Source organism: Festucalex cinctus, chromosome 4 (assembly GCF_051991245.1).
Source record: "Festucalex cinctus isolate MCC-2025b chromosome 4, RoL_Fcin_1.0, whole genome shotgun sequence".
NCBI lineage: Eukaryota > Metazoa > Chordata > Actinopteri > Syngnathiformes > Syngnathidae > Festucalex > Festucalex cinctus.
In genome coordinates, this window is record NC_135414.1 from 24,537,694 (window position 1) to 24,555,804 (window position 18,111).

The 18,111-nt window shown below is 37.4% G+C and overlaps 3 protein-coding genes across 3 annotated transcripts; all 3 read left to right on the plus strand.

Annotated features, from left to right (window-relative positions):
* Nucleotides 1-3,176: 3,176 nt before the first annotated feature.
* On the plus strand, nucleotides 3,177-7,578 carry sec11a (SEC11 homolog A, signal peptidase complex subunit). Its single transcript, XM_077519835.1, has 6 exons — nucleotides 3,177-3,390; nucleotides 4,912-5,021; nucleotides 5,532-5,681; nucleotides 5,760-5,879; nucleotides 7,083-7,140; nucleotides 7,220-7,578. Exons 1-6 carry the CDS (start codon nucleotides 3,340-3,342, stop codon nucleotides 7,268-7,270), a joined length of 540 nt encoding a protein of 179 aa, XP_077375961.1. The 5' UTR covers nucleotides 3,177-3,339; the 3' UTR covers nucleotides 7,271-7,578.
* A 1,600-nt stretch (nucleotides 7,579-9,178) lies between these two features.
* nmbb (neuromedin Bb) lies at nucleotides 9,179-12,128 on the plus strand. Its single transcript, XM_077518679.1, has 3 exons — nucleotides 9,179-9,357; nucleotides 11,015-11,202; nucleotides 11,720-12,128. The coding sequence occupies exons 1-3, from the start codon at nucleotides 9,192-9,194 to the stop codon at nucleotides 11,768-11,770; spliced, it is 405 nt and encodes a 134-aa protein (XP_077374805.1). The 5' UTR covers nucleotides 9,179-9,191; the 3' UTR covers nucleotides 11,771-12,128.
* Nucleotides 12,129-13,400: 1,272 nt separating this feature from the next.
* On the plus strand, nucleotides 13,401-17,254 carry LOC144017875 (tetraspanin-3). Its single transcript, XM_077519839.1, has 7 exons — nucleotides 13,401-13,571; nucleotides 14,965-15,156; nucleotides 15,232-15,306; nucleotides 15,459-15,560; nucleotides 16,614-16,766; nucleotides 16,851-16,934; nucleotides 17,027-17,254. Exons 1-7 carry the CDS (start codon nucleotides 13,506-13,508, stop codon nucleotides 17,117-17,119), a joined length of 765 nt encoding a protein of 254 aa, XP_077375965.1. The 5' UTR covers nucleotides 13,401-13,505; the 3' UTR covers nucleotides 17,120-17,254.
* Nucleotides 17,255-18,111: the final 857 nt, after the last annotated feature.

Genomic DNA, 18,111 nt, shown 5'->3' on the forward strand with positions numbered 1-18,111 from the left:
CACTCCTGCCACCTACTGTTTAGTCATCTGACAAGTATTTTTTTTAAAAAGAAAAAGCTATCTTATTTTTATTTATTGTTTTTTGTAGGGGGCAATTTTTTTTATGTTTGTATTAATGAACAAATAAAAAATAATAAAGAAATAATGCAACAAAATTGTAGGACTCTAGATAATGTAAATATGTAGTACTGTAGCCTATATATTACATATATTGTTAAATGAATAACCTTACGATTCTCAATGAAAACTAAGCCAAACGTGTAATGTTCTGCATGTTTTATCCACAAGTGTTTTCCATTCACTCCATTCACAAGACGTATTCATATTGTCAGTGTCTGTTTAAACAAGTCCCATTATAGTCTGAGTGGAATGTCGTCAAACAATGAGACATAGGGAATAATTTTCACGCATGCCATTACACAGGAAGCTGTTAGCAAAGCGGGGGAAATTAAAGGGAGAAAAGTTGCTGCGGCACGAGCAGCTCTGTCGGAATGCAATAAAGACATCACTTGGGACAATCTGAACATTTAGTCTCTATTATAAGAGCAGCAAATGAGTGAATTGCCAGTCGGCAACTGAAGACGTTCTATGTTTAACGAGGCCTAATGTGGACTTGGCCAATCCGAGCACAGCATTAAACGCATTTGTGACACACCAACTTATGAGGTGGTGAAAATACCCTGATCTTATTTGCATGTCATTTGGCTCCTCTTTTTTTCTTCTTTTTTTTTTGAACAGATAAGACCAGCAATAGAAGCAGGAAGCTGATGTTCCGTCCACAAGATAGAGCTGACCAGTGTTCTATATCGAGAGTCCTCTCACAAGGCCTCGCCTCACATTTTTGCTGTCTCACTGACCTTAATTAGCATCTGCGCTAGGTGTTAGCATTTACGCGGGCGATATGAAAAGCATCACAGGCGCCTAAATGCCACAGACGAGCTGGCATTTCAGCAATGTTTTATCTATAAAAAGTCGCTTTTGTCCACAATGAATACAAGACAACCTTGATGCGTAATCGTACACATCGCCTGAAATAGGAGCGGGCGGCTAATCCCTCACTGTACAAGCACGTGCTTGTGCGTGATGCATCTCATTCTCTTTTACTAAATGAATGCCATGCATTCATACATCCATTATCTTGACCGCTTATTCCTCACAAGGGTGCTGGAGCCTATCTCAGCTGGCTCTGGGCAGTAGGCGGGGTACACCCTGGACTGGTTGTCAGCCAATCACAGGCATTCATACAATTAGGAATTATTACTGAGATGTACTCCCTGTCAAAAGTATTTGAACAGTTAGATAATGTTTGTGCAATGGCTACTGCTTCTCAATGACTTGTTTTTATAGTGAAATACCCCCCCAAAAAAATATAGTAAACATTATGATAAATTATAGGCATGTTTTTCGCTAGATAGTAAACACTTAATAACTTTGCTAAGTGCTCAGCGGAGTCTGGTGATTGGATGCTGGAAGAGCAGCTAACATGACGTAGACGTGTTTATTATGTGTATGAAACATGAGAGTAATTTTAATGGAGTGCATTAACAAACTGTGAAATTCTGTTCAAGCGTTGTGGCGTTCACACATTCACATGCGGCGGCCATTTGCCAGACTTAAAAGGGTTACGTCGTAAACAGACATGAAATTAGCAGCAATTAAAATGTATGGATGCATGAATGAGACATAAATGGAGATGTGGGATTTTAACTATTTACATGAAAGCTGAATAGTCCTAATTTGGAGCAAAAAGGTATATACCTTAAATGGTGCAAAGCTCCTGCTTCTTAACATGTCTAAAATCTTTCATTTTTCAATCATACAGTTAATGGGTGCGGCGTCGCTCAGTGGTAGAGTGGTTGTCTCCCAAACCAGAGGTTGTGGGTTTGATCCCGTACCATCGTGACCACATCGACATCCTTGAGCAAGATACTGAACCCCCTGATGCTGCGTCATCAGTAGATGAATGAGTAGTCAAATGTAAAGCGCTTTGAGGTCCTTGCAAGGTGTAAAAGCGTTATATAAATGAAGTACCATTTAATGGCTGTTGACAAGCAAACAGTTACCAGTATTGTACATGTTTTCATAATTTTCCTTAAGAGCAATGAGCGAAAAACAAAAAACAAAACACACAACGTCCATTGAAGTAATGTTATTACATTGTAATAACACAATAATAAAGCTTTTAAAGCCAAATTCTTGCAATTTCAATACATAGTGAGTCATGTTAGAGTACCACTGGGTGTATTAATAAAAATGGGAGTACGTGTGACATAGCACACTTGACAAACAATGAAAAAGAGAAGCAACTTGATTATGATATTATGATTGTAGTCACCTTCAGGAAATTGCACCATGTCAACAATAGAACACAAACGTGACCAACTGCATTTGTTTTTCTTCTGTCAGATCAAATTTGTATTAAGGAACATTTATTTTCTGTTCTGTATTTCATTACCCACTTTATTAAAATGACATCATTTATCATTTCGCTACCATAAACAGGGGGTGTTTGCTTTATGATACAAGATGGCTTATTATAAGCAAACACTACCTTTTGTTATTTTATCAGCTTTGCATTGGGAATGGTTGGGAGTAATATAAATCATTAACTTGTCAATAATAATTCTTCTCACAAGTTTGAATGTTTTTTGAACAGTTATTATATTATTATTACTTAGAACACGAACAATGCATTGTGAATACACTGGTGAGAAAAGAAAAAAAAAATTAAACAGTTGAAAGCAACAAGAAATAAAGTAAGATAGTAGTCAGCCCAGTCACTGGTCGTGATTTGGTAGCATATACTATCATTTTGTGAAGTTGTCACAGTGAATGTTTAAAAGACTGCAAATCAAAGTGTTTAGTATCAGTCAGCTAACAATTGAGTTAGAAAAACGGTCATATTAATTCTTTGTTAGCATTTTTTTTTTTTTTGTATTTTTTATTTTTAGAGCGGGGATGGCAAACTCATATTTATCCATCGACCCATTTTCCGAGCCACTTATGTATAATAAATTTGACATAATATAATACGCAAAAGCACACACATGTAATCGAAACAACATAGAAGGAACAAATCTTTTTTCTTTTTCTTTTTTTTATCGTTTTAGTTGACTTTGAGCTTTTGATGTCCTCTCTCCCCTCCTCTCTCCTTCTCGCTCTCAAATCCTGAAGTGACAAGTCAACACAGTAGGCGGAACTTCCGGTCGTCGCGCGCACCCGGAAGACGAAGACAGGATGCGAGTTCTTGCACCGACTGACACCGCATGCATATGCTCGTTCCCCAAATACGTTTTCATGTGAATTTCGGTGTTTTTTACGCTCTTCTCATTTCCCACCATGATATCGTTTGATTTCCTTGACGACGTGCGTCGCATGAACAAGCGGCAGGTGAGTGGAACGGCGTCACTTTGACTCTTTGTTTTGGGAAGAGACCCCTCTGGGCTAGCGGTCGCTAGCCGCCGACAGAAAAGAAAGACTACAAACACATCAGTGCATTTTTATTTTTTATATTTGTCAAATTAACTATATAAGTGTGAAGCTAATATCAAGTTGCCAAGCAGGTTTGAGCAACAGTTAGAGATCCTACAGCACTGTTAATGAAGTTTTCATTGATCAATGAAACGTTTGTTGGACCAAAATCTGAAACATAACGACCCTTATGCAAACTTAAATGCCGTTAGCCTCAACATTTTAGACTAAAAAGGCATGAACTGCTTCATAAATAAGCATTTAGTACGTGAGGAAAAATAGATTTTCACAGCAGCAATATTCACAAACATACGTTTTGGTTAAGAAAAAAAAACGGGGAAAAAATGCAAGCGTGACATTTAGGAGAAATGTAAAGAACATTTACACCAATGTAATTTAGGAGAAATTAAAAAAAAACTTTACATCAATTTAAGCAAGAAAAAAATATTATTGCGTGTTTGTCTTTTGAAATACATTTCCAATTATACCACATCATTATTGTACAATTTGTGCACAAAAGTAAAGTATATTGACATCAATGGTGTTTGAAAATTTGTAGCTATACCTAAGTTGTAATACTGAGAAGCTTAAATGTGGATAATAGTGCAAACTGCTATTATGGCTGAACGATTTGAAAACACTGAATTGCAATTTTCTTTCAGATATTGTAATTTTGATAAACTTCGCAATTTAATTCAAATCAAGCTTCAGTGCAGCATTCACTATGTACGGTAAGGTAACATTTTCAAACATGACAGAAAGTTACATCATACCATAAAAACAAAAGCTATCATGCAAACAGAAAAGAGGCTTTGTGAGGGAGGCAGTCGCTTTTCAGTAAAGCAGGACCTGTACATGTTTTTTTCCCCACAGTTTTTTTTTTTAAACTAATGTACATGTTCTTTTTCCAAAATATAATGTTAGATAAAATATGATGAGGTTTGAGAGTGAAGCTTTCAACCTCTCAACAATGGTGAATATTATTTCTATAGTCCTCCATGAAAGCAGACTCATGTGTTTTGAATCGAAATAAGGCGTTTAAAAACATCTGATTTTACTTCGGAAAACAATGATCAACATTTTTTTCATTTTCTGAAATGTTACTGACCAATTACCAGTAAGTGAATCATAATTATGTGCCACCTGACTATTCTAATGTGAAGAGATTTTGAAGGACCAGTATAGGAACAAAACAGAAAAAAAAATACAAATATAATTCAATGATATCTCATATGCTGCATTCTTATTTTGACTGCATTACTAAGCAGAGAAAGCCTAACTAAGCTAACACAAGACCAGTCAATGTTGACAACTTAGCAATTTTAGTGCTTTTAGTCACTTCGACTACTCTAGTGACGTTAAAAAAAATATATACTGAATTGTGCAGGGTTCTATGTTGTGCATTGTTGAATAATAAATGAAAAACTACGTGTGTTCCAGCTTTATTACCAAGTGCTGAACTTTGGCATGATAGTTTCCTCAGCTTTGATGATCTGGAAGGGTCTGATGGTGGTCACCGGCAGCGAAAGTCCCATCGTTGTCGTTCTCAGGTATGTCCGGAAAAGCACCCTCTCAGCTTTTCCCAAGAAAAACAAGGACCAATAATTAAAAAAAAAAAAAAAAAAAAAGATTGTCTGCGACTGTACACGTTGACTTTGTCTTTCAAAAGGAAAAATTTTATAATAATCCCCATCAGGTATTCTTCCAAGTCAAGATTTAGGAAAGGAAAAATAGGAAGGGGATTATTATGAATTTGCAATACTACTGACTCATAGTTAATTAAAAACCCAATTATTGACCATGTTTTAGTGTTCTTTAGCCTTCTTCTGGTATTTCTAGTATTCCATAGTGGCTCACAAAAGCAGCAAGAATAAGCAGTGGCATTGTCGCAACTGTTCATGCTAATGTGTTTCCAGTTTTGTTAAACACGTGAAATCAGCAGAATTTTGACGATGAGCCAACAGGTGTATCATAGAAGACGGTTTAAAAGGAAAACACTTTTGCAATACTATATCAATAATAATGTGAAACACTTTTTTTTTTCTTGCTGCTAATTTCAGTGGCAGTATGGAGCCAGCTTTCCACAGAGGAGACCTCCTCTTCCTCACTAACCGCGTGCAGGACCCCATCCGGGTGGGCGAGATCGTGGTCTTCAGGATAGAAGGCCGAGAGATTCCAATAGTACACAGAGTGCTAAAAATTCATGAAAAGTACGACTGAATTATGTTTGAGGATGAGTCCAATGTGGAAGTTGGAAACTAAATCATGCGTATGCTTTGAACTTCCAGGGAAAATGGAGACATTAAGTTCTTGACAAAAGGGGACAATAACGCTGTGGATGACCGAGGTCTATACAAGCAGGGACAACACTGGCTGGAGAAAAAGGACGTGGTGGGACGAGCACGGGGGTAACTAAAGCGTACATGCACACACACACACACACACACACACACACACACCCACACACACACAAACACACTTGATGTTATCATAAAAGGTCTCTGTTTAAGTCAAAATAACAAATGATAAAAAATAAATACATTACTATTATGGTTCACATTATTTGAGGCAGCTCTATCTAATTTGGTTACCATGGCAACAATGACAAAAACGTACATTTTGGTCATATTCCAACTTGTCACTGTACATTTCATAGCAGCACTTAACTGCAAGGTCAACGACACAAAATGTCAATTTGAGTCCTTCACTAGATTTGCGGATTACGTGCCTGTGATCCTCAGTAGTTGATTTCCATTGAACTAGTTTTGGATTAAGGGTAGATTGAACCTCTTCACGGGTGTTTTCCATCATGCCCAAGGGGCAAATCAAGGACGTTTCATTCGCGTCATATGTTCACATCTTGACCAGCCCGACCTTGCTTGCTCATTTTATTTACCATCTTAACTCATTCACTCCCAGCTAGTTTCACTGAAGCAACTTTATTTTGACTGATTTTGTAAGCCCACAGAATTTTGTGTTCAGTTGCTATAAAAACATGGAACCTACCAAAAGAAAGATTAGTCTCTTCTTTTATAAGTAAAAAAAAAAAAAAAGTATGTTTCCGTTTTGCAACAACTAGCATTAGAATATTAGAAGTTTCATCATTATTCACAAACCTGTTGAAAACACTGGGAAAATGAGCTTGTTTTCACATGGCCCTGGTTGATCTCTTATACTCTGCTGCCACCTACTGGCCTTTTTTTTCTTCTTTTTTTGTCATAACTACCATTGCTTTAAGCAACCTCTTCAGATCAGAAGCTGCGTCAAAGCCTGCTATGTGCTCTAGCATAGAAAACAAAAAAACGTACAAATACGTTTTTGGTAGGGAAGAACTAAGTATTAAAAAACGTATTTGTACGTTTTTGGGTTTGAATGAATTAAGAGGCATGTCCCCAAGCATAGTGCTCGATACAAGACTATAAGGCTTGCATCTTCAGTGATCTCGACTGATTCAAGCAAGTATTACCAATTATTCATCAAGGGAAACTCCTCATTGAGCTTAACCCCCCCCCCCCCCCCCCCAAAAACAAAAAACAAAAAAAAACTTTCATACATTACAAATAAATCAACGTGCTACTATTGAACCGACTCAGCCATTATCTTTTGTCCAGGTTTGTGCCATATATTGGAATCGTCACCATCCTCATGAACGACTACCCCAAGTTCAAAGTAAGTTTGACCATTTAGTCGCCGACTCAGCGTAAGCCTGATTGTAACCTTGTAACGTGTCTGCCATGTCCCTGCACAGTATGCCGTTCTCTTCATGTTGGGTCTCTTCGTCTTGGTCCACCGGGAGTGAAATCTACGTCCAGTCAAGAGAAGTCAAAACACAACTCCAGTCATGACGCCTTCAACACAGGAATTAAGTTCCACTCTGTCCAACTTTTCGTTTTGTACCATTTGTTAGAGCATTTTCTAGAACTGGGAATAGCTTTAAAATATTTTTGTGAGGGAACAAAGCTATTATTATTTTCAAGTGGAGAATTCTTAAAACATGGTTTAAGCAGTGTTTATTTCTTGTCTGCTTATTGTCTTTGAAAACAACAGATGTGAAGTATTTTATGACAATATGAGCATTATTAAATATGGAATCTGGTTACCATCCAATATGAATCTTTTTTTTTTTTTTTTTTTTTCCCTATTCTTACATTATCTGGTAGAGTAGGACAGATTTTCCTATTCTCTGCTTTCTTGAAAATATTTTTGATGTATTTTATGTTGCCCTTACTCTATTATTTTGTGGCAAAATGTGGCATTTTCCTTTATCCTGTTTTGTTTTTTGCAAGTTTGAGGGACAAAATATAATTTCCATTCAATTTAGTAAATCCATACTGAAACAATTTTTTTTTTAATAATAATTTTGCCCACATTCCCCAGGGATAATTTGGGTGCGGATGTCTCAAGTGACCTTTACACCTGCATCTGATAATTTCCCATCAACCGCCCCCCATCACACATTAACAACTAAATGACGATAAACAGTTCATTGAAACTGAACTTGTCGCCAAATATGACCCGATGCTTCTCACCGTCTTCTAATTGGGCTGACATTAAAGCAGTGTGTGCGTGAGAATGGCAAAGGTTATTGAAAGAGCAAGCTACACCGCTGAAACATAGCCAGTTTATTACCTCCAAAGCGTCTGTGTGTCTCAACAGCTTCTTGTGTCCTCAGAAACCCGGCGTGCTGATGAGAGCAACATTTTGCAACCACTCCAATGTCATGTGGCTCATTGTCATGGCAGGCCAGGGACCCTGGCGACATGGCCATGGTGGGGGGCGTGGGCGGTTTGGCGTGATACGAATCAGCCCGTTTATGGACTCGACTGGGCGATTTCCAATCTGTTTTGCTCTGAATGTAGCAATGTGTTGATTATGGTTTCAAAACTGTGATTAGTGGTTAGAACGTCTGTCTTGCCATTCTCAGGTTAGTGTTCTGTATGTTTGCATAGGTTTTGTCCAGGTACTGGATGATTATTTTTTATTTTATTTTTTTTAATTCATGTTGGCAGTATGGTGACAGTTAGCTTAGCACTTTTGCCCGACAGTCGAAAGGTTCTGTGTTCAAATCTTGGCTCAAATGTGACTTTCCACCTGGACCTCCGCTTTCTCCCTTGCATCCCAAAACCACTTCATGTTACTGTATGTTCAATGACGGCTGTCCAAATTGTCCTTAGGTTTGAAAATGTCAATATTTGTATACCATTCCTCTTGCGCAACGCCAGCTGGGATAGAGTACTGCTCACCTTCACCAAATGCTACTACGCTCCCAGCCTCAACAAGTCAACACTTCACCAAGTAATCATATAAATGCCATTTATCAAAAAATTGTGTTTCTCCAACAAAACTCAATGCAGTTCTGCTTACCTAGTGCAAAGCCACCATTGTTGCTCGTGAGGTGGAAGTTCCGAATGGCGCACTCGGACACATTTTAATTTCCGCTTGATGCGTGGATACCAACCCAAGACCCAACTATTTGAATACAATCAAATGCCAACGTTCCATAATTTGTCCCTAATAAGTATGCCTCTAATTATATACGCAAGATTTTTATGAAAGTGGGGGCTAAAAAGTAATGACATTGCGTGTACAATGATTCATGATGTGCACACTGGCTAAAAGACATCATGAGCGGAGTGGGTGGGGCCAGGCCAGGGGTGCCTATAAAAGCGGGAATGATGCTCCATAGAGACGCATACACTCAACACACACACACACACACCATGAATGGTCTGATGGTGAACCGCGTGTGCTGGTGCTGCTTCCTGACTTACCTCGTCTTCTTTTCTCTCGCGTCCGTCAGCACAGCAGTCAGCTTCGACCTCACCGAGCTGAGGGATAAAGTGGCCAAAATTAAAGTGAATCCTCCAGGGAACCTTTGGGCAAGAGGTAAGAGCAAGGTTTTATTAGTTATGCAATGATAATAGTAAATCACGAAAAATAATAATGTCATTAAAATAATGAAGTTGGTTTTGTGTAGGAGCCAAAGTTTATGTAATGTACGCGACCAATAAGAAATGTGTTGTCACAATATTAAGCCAATTCTTTTTGAACCACTTGTTTCTTTTTTTTTTTTAACTTGTGTTCTGTTAACTGGCAAATTTGAGGGGGAAAAAAATCCCATTGAACTTTTTTTTTTCCCTTTAATTGACTGCTTTCCTACAGTTATGAGCATATTCGGTCGACAAAAATCAATTCCCCTGTACTGTTCTTTAATGTTTACTATATTTCTTGTTCAGTACATTAAGTCATTGAGAATGTATTGTTCCACTATTTAAAAAATTCTTCACACACAATGCAACAATATTTTCACAATTCAAATTTTTTACAATAATTGAATTATTTTTTAAATATTTTTTATTCAATTGTGCAATAGCTTATAGTAATGCAAAAAAAAGTTACTGAAAAAAAATATTTCACATTTACTACTACCATAATGTCAAATGAAAAATAATAGCCTTAAAGTTTTCTGATTGTAAAAGAGCAATGTGGTATGCATCTTTTTTAAACTCATATTCCCCCAAAAAATGCACATTAGTTTCATTAAAAAATGTAAAATGTAAAAATCTATAGTCTGAATAGTAAATATGTATGCCGTGCGATTGACTTGTGAGCAGTCCAGGATGTACCGCACCTCTTACTCAAAGTCAACCATTCGAGCTCTCGAATAATTACATTTTTTTAATCAGATTAATCACATTTTAGAATTTTGATTAATCACGATTAATTGCCCAATTAAAACTCATTCACTGCCAGTCATTATAGAAAATTTTTACATTTCCAATACTCACGTGATATTACATTCAATAATTATATATAAACCGAATCTACCAAATAACAGAATCGACTCCCTACTTTTTGTCCCGTCCCGTTCTTTTATAATTGACAGCAGAAAAATGTAGGTTTGCCAAAATACAGCCATTTCTCCCATGGACTCTGAAACTGTGTTTATTTCCTATAAAATGGGGCAATGATGTCATCTACCGGTGGTTGGGCATCAGTAAAGTTGTTTCCAAGTTTGATATTTACAGTGGAGCATGCTCAGATTCGCCCCCATTTAGCACCGCTCTAAAAAATACAATTGACAAGTATACTTGTCAAAGGCAGTGAATGAGTTAAAAAGGCTGTTTTTTTAATCAACATTTTTTGCCCTCTAAATTTAAAGAGCACCTGTAGTGTTAATTTTTTCGACGTTTAATGTTATGAGGACATCTGCGAAAATAATTTTTGCCACTGCACACATTCATCCTCCTCTTTTTCTAATCAGTTAATTACTTGTATAATTAAAAAAAAAAATGACCCCAGTGGTTTGACATGAACAAATGTTGTGAATGTCATACGCAAACATTTATGAAATATTTTTCTTTAATGCATATAGTTATTTTCATTGTTCAAACACAACCTGTGCTACCTTTACCATAACCATCCTCTTGTCAGCTAAAGGATCATCTGCGGTCAAAATGAATAGTGTGACTAATCTGCGATTAATTAGTTAACGCTTTAACTTTTGCAGCACTAATATATTTATTGATTTCTATATGTTAAGGGCATTTGATGGGCAAAAAGAGTGTGATGGAAAGCCCACTGCTGTCCTCCACTGAGGCCGAGGGGGTGGGAGACTTGGAGGTCTCCCGACCTCAGGGGCGCAGCGACCTCAGCGAGCTTTTCCAGGAGTTTCTGCGCATGCAAGCGCAAGCGCACGTGGACTCGCAAGAAAGCCGCTTAAAATCTCAGGTGAGGTCTGTTGCTTGAAGTTTTGAGATGAACGGGTGCTGCATTTGAAGATCGTTTTTTTTTTTTTTTGTCTTTGTATTTTTTTATGTATTTATTATTTTTCCAATGTTGTGGTATTTGCTCCTAGAATTTATGTAGTTTTTCTTTTCTCATTTCCTAGTATTTAATATTTATTTATTTTATTTGAACATTTCGCCTACTATTCATGTATTTTCCGAGTATTTTATTTTAGCTTTTTTCTTAATTTTTTGTGGTTTTGCTTCTCTTATCCTAATTTTTTTTTGTGTGTGTTTCATTTATATATTTCTTTTCACCATATTTGTAAGTAATTTTAGTATATTTATTCTGTTGATTTTTAACTTCCTTATTATTTTGTTCTTAAGTCCTAATATTTAATTATATTTCCCGAATATTATTGTGTATTTTTCATCAAATAGTAAGGTATATTTTTTTCTGAATATTGGTTTTTTTTTGTATTTCAAAACAATATTTGTGTGTGTGCTTGTGTGTGCTACAGGAGGCAGAGATGCTGTTGAGGATTTTGGAGATCTACACACAGAGAAAGTGATGAACGGCGCTCGCCATTTATAGGACAGTCCACTGCTCACAATGATTGTAATCTCATTTTTGTGCTAATCACAGTACTCATTTTTTTTTTCCAGATTCTACAATATATTTGGTCCTGTTTGCTTATTTATAGTCAATACATTTTGAGGTACTGCTGCCCCTCTTGACGTGCAGTAAAAACAAGACCCCTGACCATTGTGACATCACGACTGCGTGAGCGACAAAGCTTCTAACATTTTTCTGCAAATCCAAAATAGCACCTGTATAAATAAATATGAGGCAGATATATGAATCATGGTTCTACTTGCCTGAATATGTTGTATGAAATCAATATGGACTTTCAAATGCTTGGTAAAAAAAAAAAAAAAAAAAAAAAAAAAGTGATGATTTACCATCTCGAGCAATAATGGTGAACTGGCTTATCTTCTAGTTTTAGGCTTTATGCTTGAGTGGTAGAACTTTGGTTAGGATTATAATCTGGCTGCCTGCAGTATAGTCACTACGTTCTAAAGTATTTATATATTCATTGTATGTTTATTTTGGAGACTTCTCACAGCATTATTGGCTACTGTATCCACTATGCTCATCTTATATATTCACTGTGTGAGGATATTGTGATAAAATAGAAACATAGCCTATGCCAATAAAAACACATGAATGGATGAAAAAGACTAGTACTTTTGGGTCTCTTTCCTCCATATATATATAAACTTGCTTATTTTGCAATATTGCTGTTACCGTAATGTGTTGACAGAGCACTTGTATTAATTAAGTGACTGCATGAAGTTACTATACTGTCCTCCAATGACATGTACGAAAATGCAGATCCTAATATGTTACGTCCTGTTTACTGTTCCTCTTCAACTCACATTCACTTCCTTAGCCAACACAACACTGCATAGAATACTAACTGTGGTGCAAATATGAAAGTTATCTTCTTAACGAGTTTTACTGCTAATAATAGTGTGACACATTAACGACAGTGCGCCAAAAGGGTACTAATGTCCACTTAGATTGATGATATTCTACCAGGGTACTGTGTAAGTGAATATTTCAAGTCATTCTGAGCATCTGAATAAAAGATTTCAGATGATGATGATGATTGTTACATATGTATTAGCGATTATAACTTTGGGGGTTTCTTTAAAAACTGAATATTCAGACAAGTGCTTGTGGTGATACTGTACTACCACCTTCTGTACAGATATATACAGATATTTATGATGAAGTGAAGTTAACTTATATATAGATTTGTAGGCTTTATGTAGCTGGAGTGAGTTTATTTTATATTGCCAGTAGTCATTTTTCCAAGCAACTGGCATATTTTGTCAACGAATAATTGAACACATTTTATGAAACTAGGAAAAAAAAACAACATAAAAGGATATATTGAGAAAATAAAATAATTATTAGCAATATCTTAATGAATGACTAAATGAATATTTGCGAGATCACCAGATACGTCAACAAAATTATCCATCAATTTGTTATTCCTTCAATTTGAAACCAAGGCGATAGGGCCATTTGGCGTGACATCACATAGCACGTGACCGTTGGGTCCCCCTCTGCCGCGTTTTCATTGGTCCATCCCTTGAGAATCCGCACAGTGGGGCGGGGCCGCCGAAGCCATTTCATTATCAAAACAGTAGAATAAAAAGAGTGTAGCAGGTACATCGCTTTCTCACCTTCGCACACAGACAAAAGTGATTTCTATTTTATCTATTTGTATCGAGCGAATGATGGGCCAGTGTGGTATTACGTCATCCAAAACCGTCCTGGTTTTCCTCAATCTCATATTTTGGGTAAGTAAATGTGCTCACTTTTTGAGCGATGCGCGGCAGGCATCCTTGAGGACGGAATGATGTTATTAGCAAGCTAGCGCACTGCGACAGGAGATGTGCGCGTTTTAAATTTTGCTTCGTGGACGAGCCTCATTTGAGGCTGTTAATACGTAAAAGAGTTCAGAATTTAATGCATAATATGCTCACCTATGTGCGGCGCTATGCATTACTTGCGTTGGGAGCCACGACCATGACGTAAGGTGGCAGCTGTTGACCTGCTGTGCTACTTAAGCTAGGATGATGCTTTATGCTAGCAGATCAGCGTCCCATAATAGTCAATGGCCACTTGCACTAACATCCTACCTCTAGTGTTAATGCTCATTTTAATTGTAACCGTGGTAATAATTTAACATTGTGACGAACACTGTTGGCGGTGATGCATTGTTATGCGTAAATCGGAACGTGTCGTTTTAAAGTGCATTTGTGCGGAAAATCACTTCCAAGCCTGAAATATAAAACAGTCAAACGCAAAACAGTGAGTGCGGTGTTACTGTAGTGGTGTAGTACAGTACAGTAAGAATATAATGGAATAAATCTCGGTCTCTTTTGTTGTCTTGTTTCAATCAGGAACTGTCATTATCGTATAAAATTATCCTTTCGATTATTTCATCTGATATAATTTGATTTTGCATTAAAATGTATTACTATATATATATATATATATATATATATATATATATATATATATATATATATATATATATATATATATATATATATATATATATATATATATATAAACTCTGTATTAATCATCTATTTATGTCACTGAGTATAAAATTAAGCAATCACACTATGGGTCTTACTTGACTGTATATCATCAGATCACTCACTCATCTTGTGCTATCAAACTGCTTGGTCAAAGCAAACAAAATGTATACAGTAATACTAAATAATTCATAGAAAAAAAAATAAAGCCCATTTATTGAAATCATTTGAGCAATTTCATGCTTTGTTTACTGGCATTGCAGAAGTAAAACACTGACTATACAGTAAAGGCTTGAAATAACTTTTTATTTGCAGAACAGTTTTTCGAATTAGTGACTTCATTTGAGGAGCAGCTTCGTAATTTTGAGGTGAAATTTTTTGCAGCAATGAACAATTTTCTTTTTTATTTATTAAACAACCGATACCACAAGTACTTTTGATGCATAAAATTCCCTCCACTCCACAAAAAACAACAACATATAATTTTCAAAAGACCTATGCTGGATACGCCGATGCAGCATTTTTAAATTTCTTGTTCCTGATTGCAAATGTCCATCGGTTGCCATGGCGAGTACGTGATACCTTGAAATAAGGCGCTGTGAGAATATGAGAACTAAACATCCCCTGTATGTGTATTTTTGTGCAGGCAGCGGCTGGCATTTTGTGCTACATCGGCGCCTACGTGTTCATCACCTATGACGACTATGACCACTTCTTTGAGGACGTGTACACTCTGATCCCGGCCATCGTCATCATCGCCGTGGGCACGCTTCTCTTCGTCATCGGTCTGATTGGCTGCTGTGCCACCATACGCGAGAGCTCCTGCGGCCTGGCCACCGTGAGTGCGCACCTGCCACTTGTATTAGGGCGGACAACATGATCAATTATCAACTTTGTTTTTCCCTCTTCTCAGTTTGCTGCCATCTTGTTGCTGGTGTTTGTAACAGAATGTGTGGTGGTGGTGCTGGGTTACATCTACAGAGCAAAAGTAAGCTTCATAACCTAATTGGTGTTGTTGACCCCTGTTTTTTTGTGGATGTTAAGTCCAAAAACTACTTTCAAAAGTGAAATCCGCAAATATCCAAAAATATTTCCAAAAAAAATAAAAAATGATGAGATGATTAAGTATGTGTGTGCCAGGTGGAAGATGAGGTGAACCACTCCATCCAGAAGGTATACAACGAATATAACGGCACCAACACGGACGCTCCCAGCCGCGCTATCGACTATGTGCAGAGACAGGTGAGGTGGGGGAAATTATACAAAGTACTCTACATTGTTTCTTTTCAATATCAATTCTAAACTCAGAGCTACAGCAGGGTGGCCTTTACAAATATTGACAACCAGCAAAAATATTTTGATTTTTTATTTTTATTTTTTTTATCATTTAAACTTTAACTGAAGCCAGAAACTAAAATACCAAAATACTTTAGAATTTCATATATCAATACAGTATAAAGTTTTTCCATTGTTTCCTTGACGCAGCTACTATTTTCAGGGCTTTGGCGCCATCGAATGGCTTCTCACAGTATTACAGGAAGAGCACAAATACAGTAAAATGGTGAATTTGCTAACTGCTAAGACACCAGGGATTTTTGTAATATTCAGTATTATCTACTGCCCGAAGCCCGCTGGGATAGGCTCCAGCACCCCCCGCGACCATTGTGAGGAGCAAGCGGTTAAGAAAATGGATGGAAGGATGGAGTATTTGTTATATTATGTTAATTGTAACTGGAATTTGAAAAACAATAATGAAGAAAGCACAAAGGCAGACTGGGTCTATAGCTGGTATGTCTTACTTTCCTGGAAGATTAACAGATCCATGAACCAAATTCATGGCCCAGATTTAGGTAATTCCTTAATGCGGGTGGGGGTTTTCTCCAATTTAATTAGAATCAACATGCTATTTAGTATTTGTTCAGTTTCCTGCTAAATTCACAGGAGTGCACATTTGCCCAACACATTTCCAACCGTGGCTTCACATATACTGGGTAAAAGCGCCTATTAGATTATTTTATATTTCTGCCATTCTGACTGAATAAGATTTATTTTTAAACAAAACAATGGTGCTAGCCTAGCTACGTATACTCTGGCTTTTAAAAAAAACATGTCAATGTCTTCTGAGAGACTGACATGTGCCTTTGTAGGTAACTGCTGGTTTGGTTAGCAACAGAGCTGAAGTGTGTTCCGCAGTTTACTTTCGAAAGATCAGGTGTTATCAGTGGCATCTACGGTGACTACGGTACGCTGACTACTCTGCTGATGTGTGAAAACGTGTCCTGCGTTCCGTTTTAGCTTCACTGCTGCGGTATCCACAACTACTCGGACTGGAGGAACACTCGCTGGTTCAAAGAGTCCAAAAACAACAGCGTCCCTGTCAGCTGCTGTCAGCCCAACATCAGCAACTGCACCGGCACCCTTGCTCGACCGGCTGACCTCTACCAAGAGGTGCATGCACACGCAACAACTCCAGTGTTGTTTTTCTTTAATAAATACATGGTTGCTGACCTATTTTGTTTGTGTTTCTTTTAGGGTTGTGAAGCTCTGGTTGTGAAGAAGTTAAAGGAGATCATGATGTATGTCATTTGGGCTGCGCTAACTTTTGCATCTATACAGGTGAGGAAACAAGTCACAAATGGCAATGATTAATTTGAAGTATGAATCCTAAAGCGCAAAGTTGTACAACGCCCTCTCGTGTGTGCCTCCAGATGCTGGGCATGCTGTGCGCTTGCGTGGTGCTCTGTCGGCGTAGTCACGATCCGGCGTACGAGCTGCTGGTCACCACCAACAGCTACGCTTGAGGACTCGCGTGGCCAGTATGGGAAGGAGGCAAGCGTCACCACATCATGGTAGATTTCAACTGTAGTTCTATATTTAAGCTTATGTATTATAAGCTCAAGCACACCTTGCACAATCCAATAAAGTAGCAAACACTGGCGACGTGGTCCCAACACGAAGGACCAATTATTTATTCTTATTATTACGTGCTTTGTAAGCTCTTTTTATGTTCTTTTCCCGACACTGACATGCTTTAAAAAGCCTGCATATAAATGGCTATCAGCATTATTTAGTCTTTTAAAAATAACAATGAGCTCATTCAATCAGAATGGTGGGGGGAAAAAAATAAAAAATAAATGGCTGCTTATATGTGAAATTATGGTTGGAAGTGTGTAGTAGGGCAAATGTGCACTTGTGAGAATTTAGTAGGAAATTTAACAAAAAAAGAAAAAAAAAGATGTGTATAAATTGCACCAGTGTGGACAGAGTACAATTTGCATTTTGAGGGGAATTTATTTTACAAAAACCGAGACCAAGAACAGTCGAGCTTGGACTGGCACCCAAAATTGACGTTCCCTAATTGTGGGTATGTTTGAAAATATGCTCCAAGTGTGCACTGCTTCACTCTGACCTTTTGGAAACTGAGAGCATTGTTCATATGTGCCGTTCTTCTTTTTCTTCAATTTCTTCTTCTACTTTCTTATGACGGTTGGCAAATACTTTTGGTGCATGACCGAAGGTGGCCACCAGTGGTAATGCACCAAAAGTATTTGCCAACCCGCAAAAGAAAATCAACACAATTAAGCAACGGGGTTTTTGGGTACCAGTCTGAGATCTAATTTTAGTATATAAAAGTCTCCGGACCAGCCAAACTGTGAATAAAGTGTGATGTGCAGTCCAAATAATACAGTAATATGTTTATTGTAGTTGAACTGGAGCAAACCCTCACATTAGTGCACTCTATAAATCAGTCAAATCAATTTGGTATCTAAAATACAATAACAATACACATTAG

What these genes read in the sequence shown, in the direction of transcription:
- sec11a (XM_077519835.1), top strand. Translation starts at nt 3,340, where the DNA reads ATGATATCGTTTGATTTCCTTGACGACGTGCGTCGCATGAACAAGCGG. An exon ending in GTCGCATGAACAAGCGGCAG is followed by an intron (nt 3,391 to 4,911) that starts GTGAGTGGAACG and finishes CGTGTGTTCCAG; the next exon opens with CTTTATTACCAAGTGCTGAA. An exon ending in CCCATCGTTGTCGTTCTCAG is followed by an intron (nt 5,022 to 5,531) that starts GTATGTCCGGAA and finishes TGCTAATTTCAG; the next exon opens with TGGCAGTATGGAGCCAGCTT.
- nmbb (XM_077518679.1), top strand. Translation starts at nt 9,192, where the DNA reads ATGAATGGTCTGATGGTGAACCGCGTGTGCTGGTGCTGCTTCCTGACT. An exon ending in AGGGAACCTTTGGGCAAGAG is followed by an intron (nt 9,358 to 11,014) that starts GTAAGAGCAAGG and finishes CTATATGTTAAG; the next exon opens with GGCATTTGATGGGCAAAAAG. An exon ending in AAAGCCGCTTAAAATCTCAG is followed by an intron (nt 11,203 to 11,719) that starts GTGAGGTCTGTT and finishes TGTGTGCTACAG; the next exon opens with GAGGCAGAGATGCTGTTGAG.
- LOC144017875 (XM_077519839.1), top strand. Translation starts at nt 13,506, where the DNA reads ATGATGGGCCAGTGTGGTATTACGTCATCCAAAACCGTCCTGGTTTTC. An exon ending in GTTACATCTACAGAGCAAAA is followed by an intron (nt 15,307 to 15,458) that starts GTAAGCTTCATA and finishes TGTGTGTGCCAG; the next exon opens with GTGGAAGATGAGGTGAACCA. An exon ending in TCGACTATGTGCAGAGACAG is followed by an intron (nt 15,561 to 16,613) that starts GTGAGGTGGGGG and finishes GTTCCGTTTTAG; the next exon opens with CTTCACTGCTGCGGTATCCA.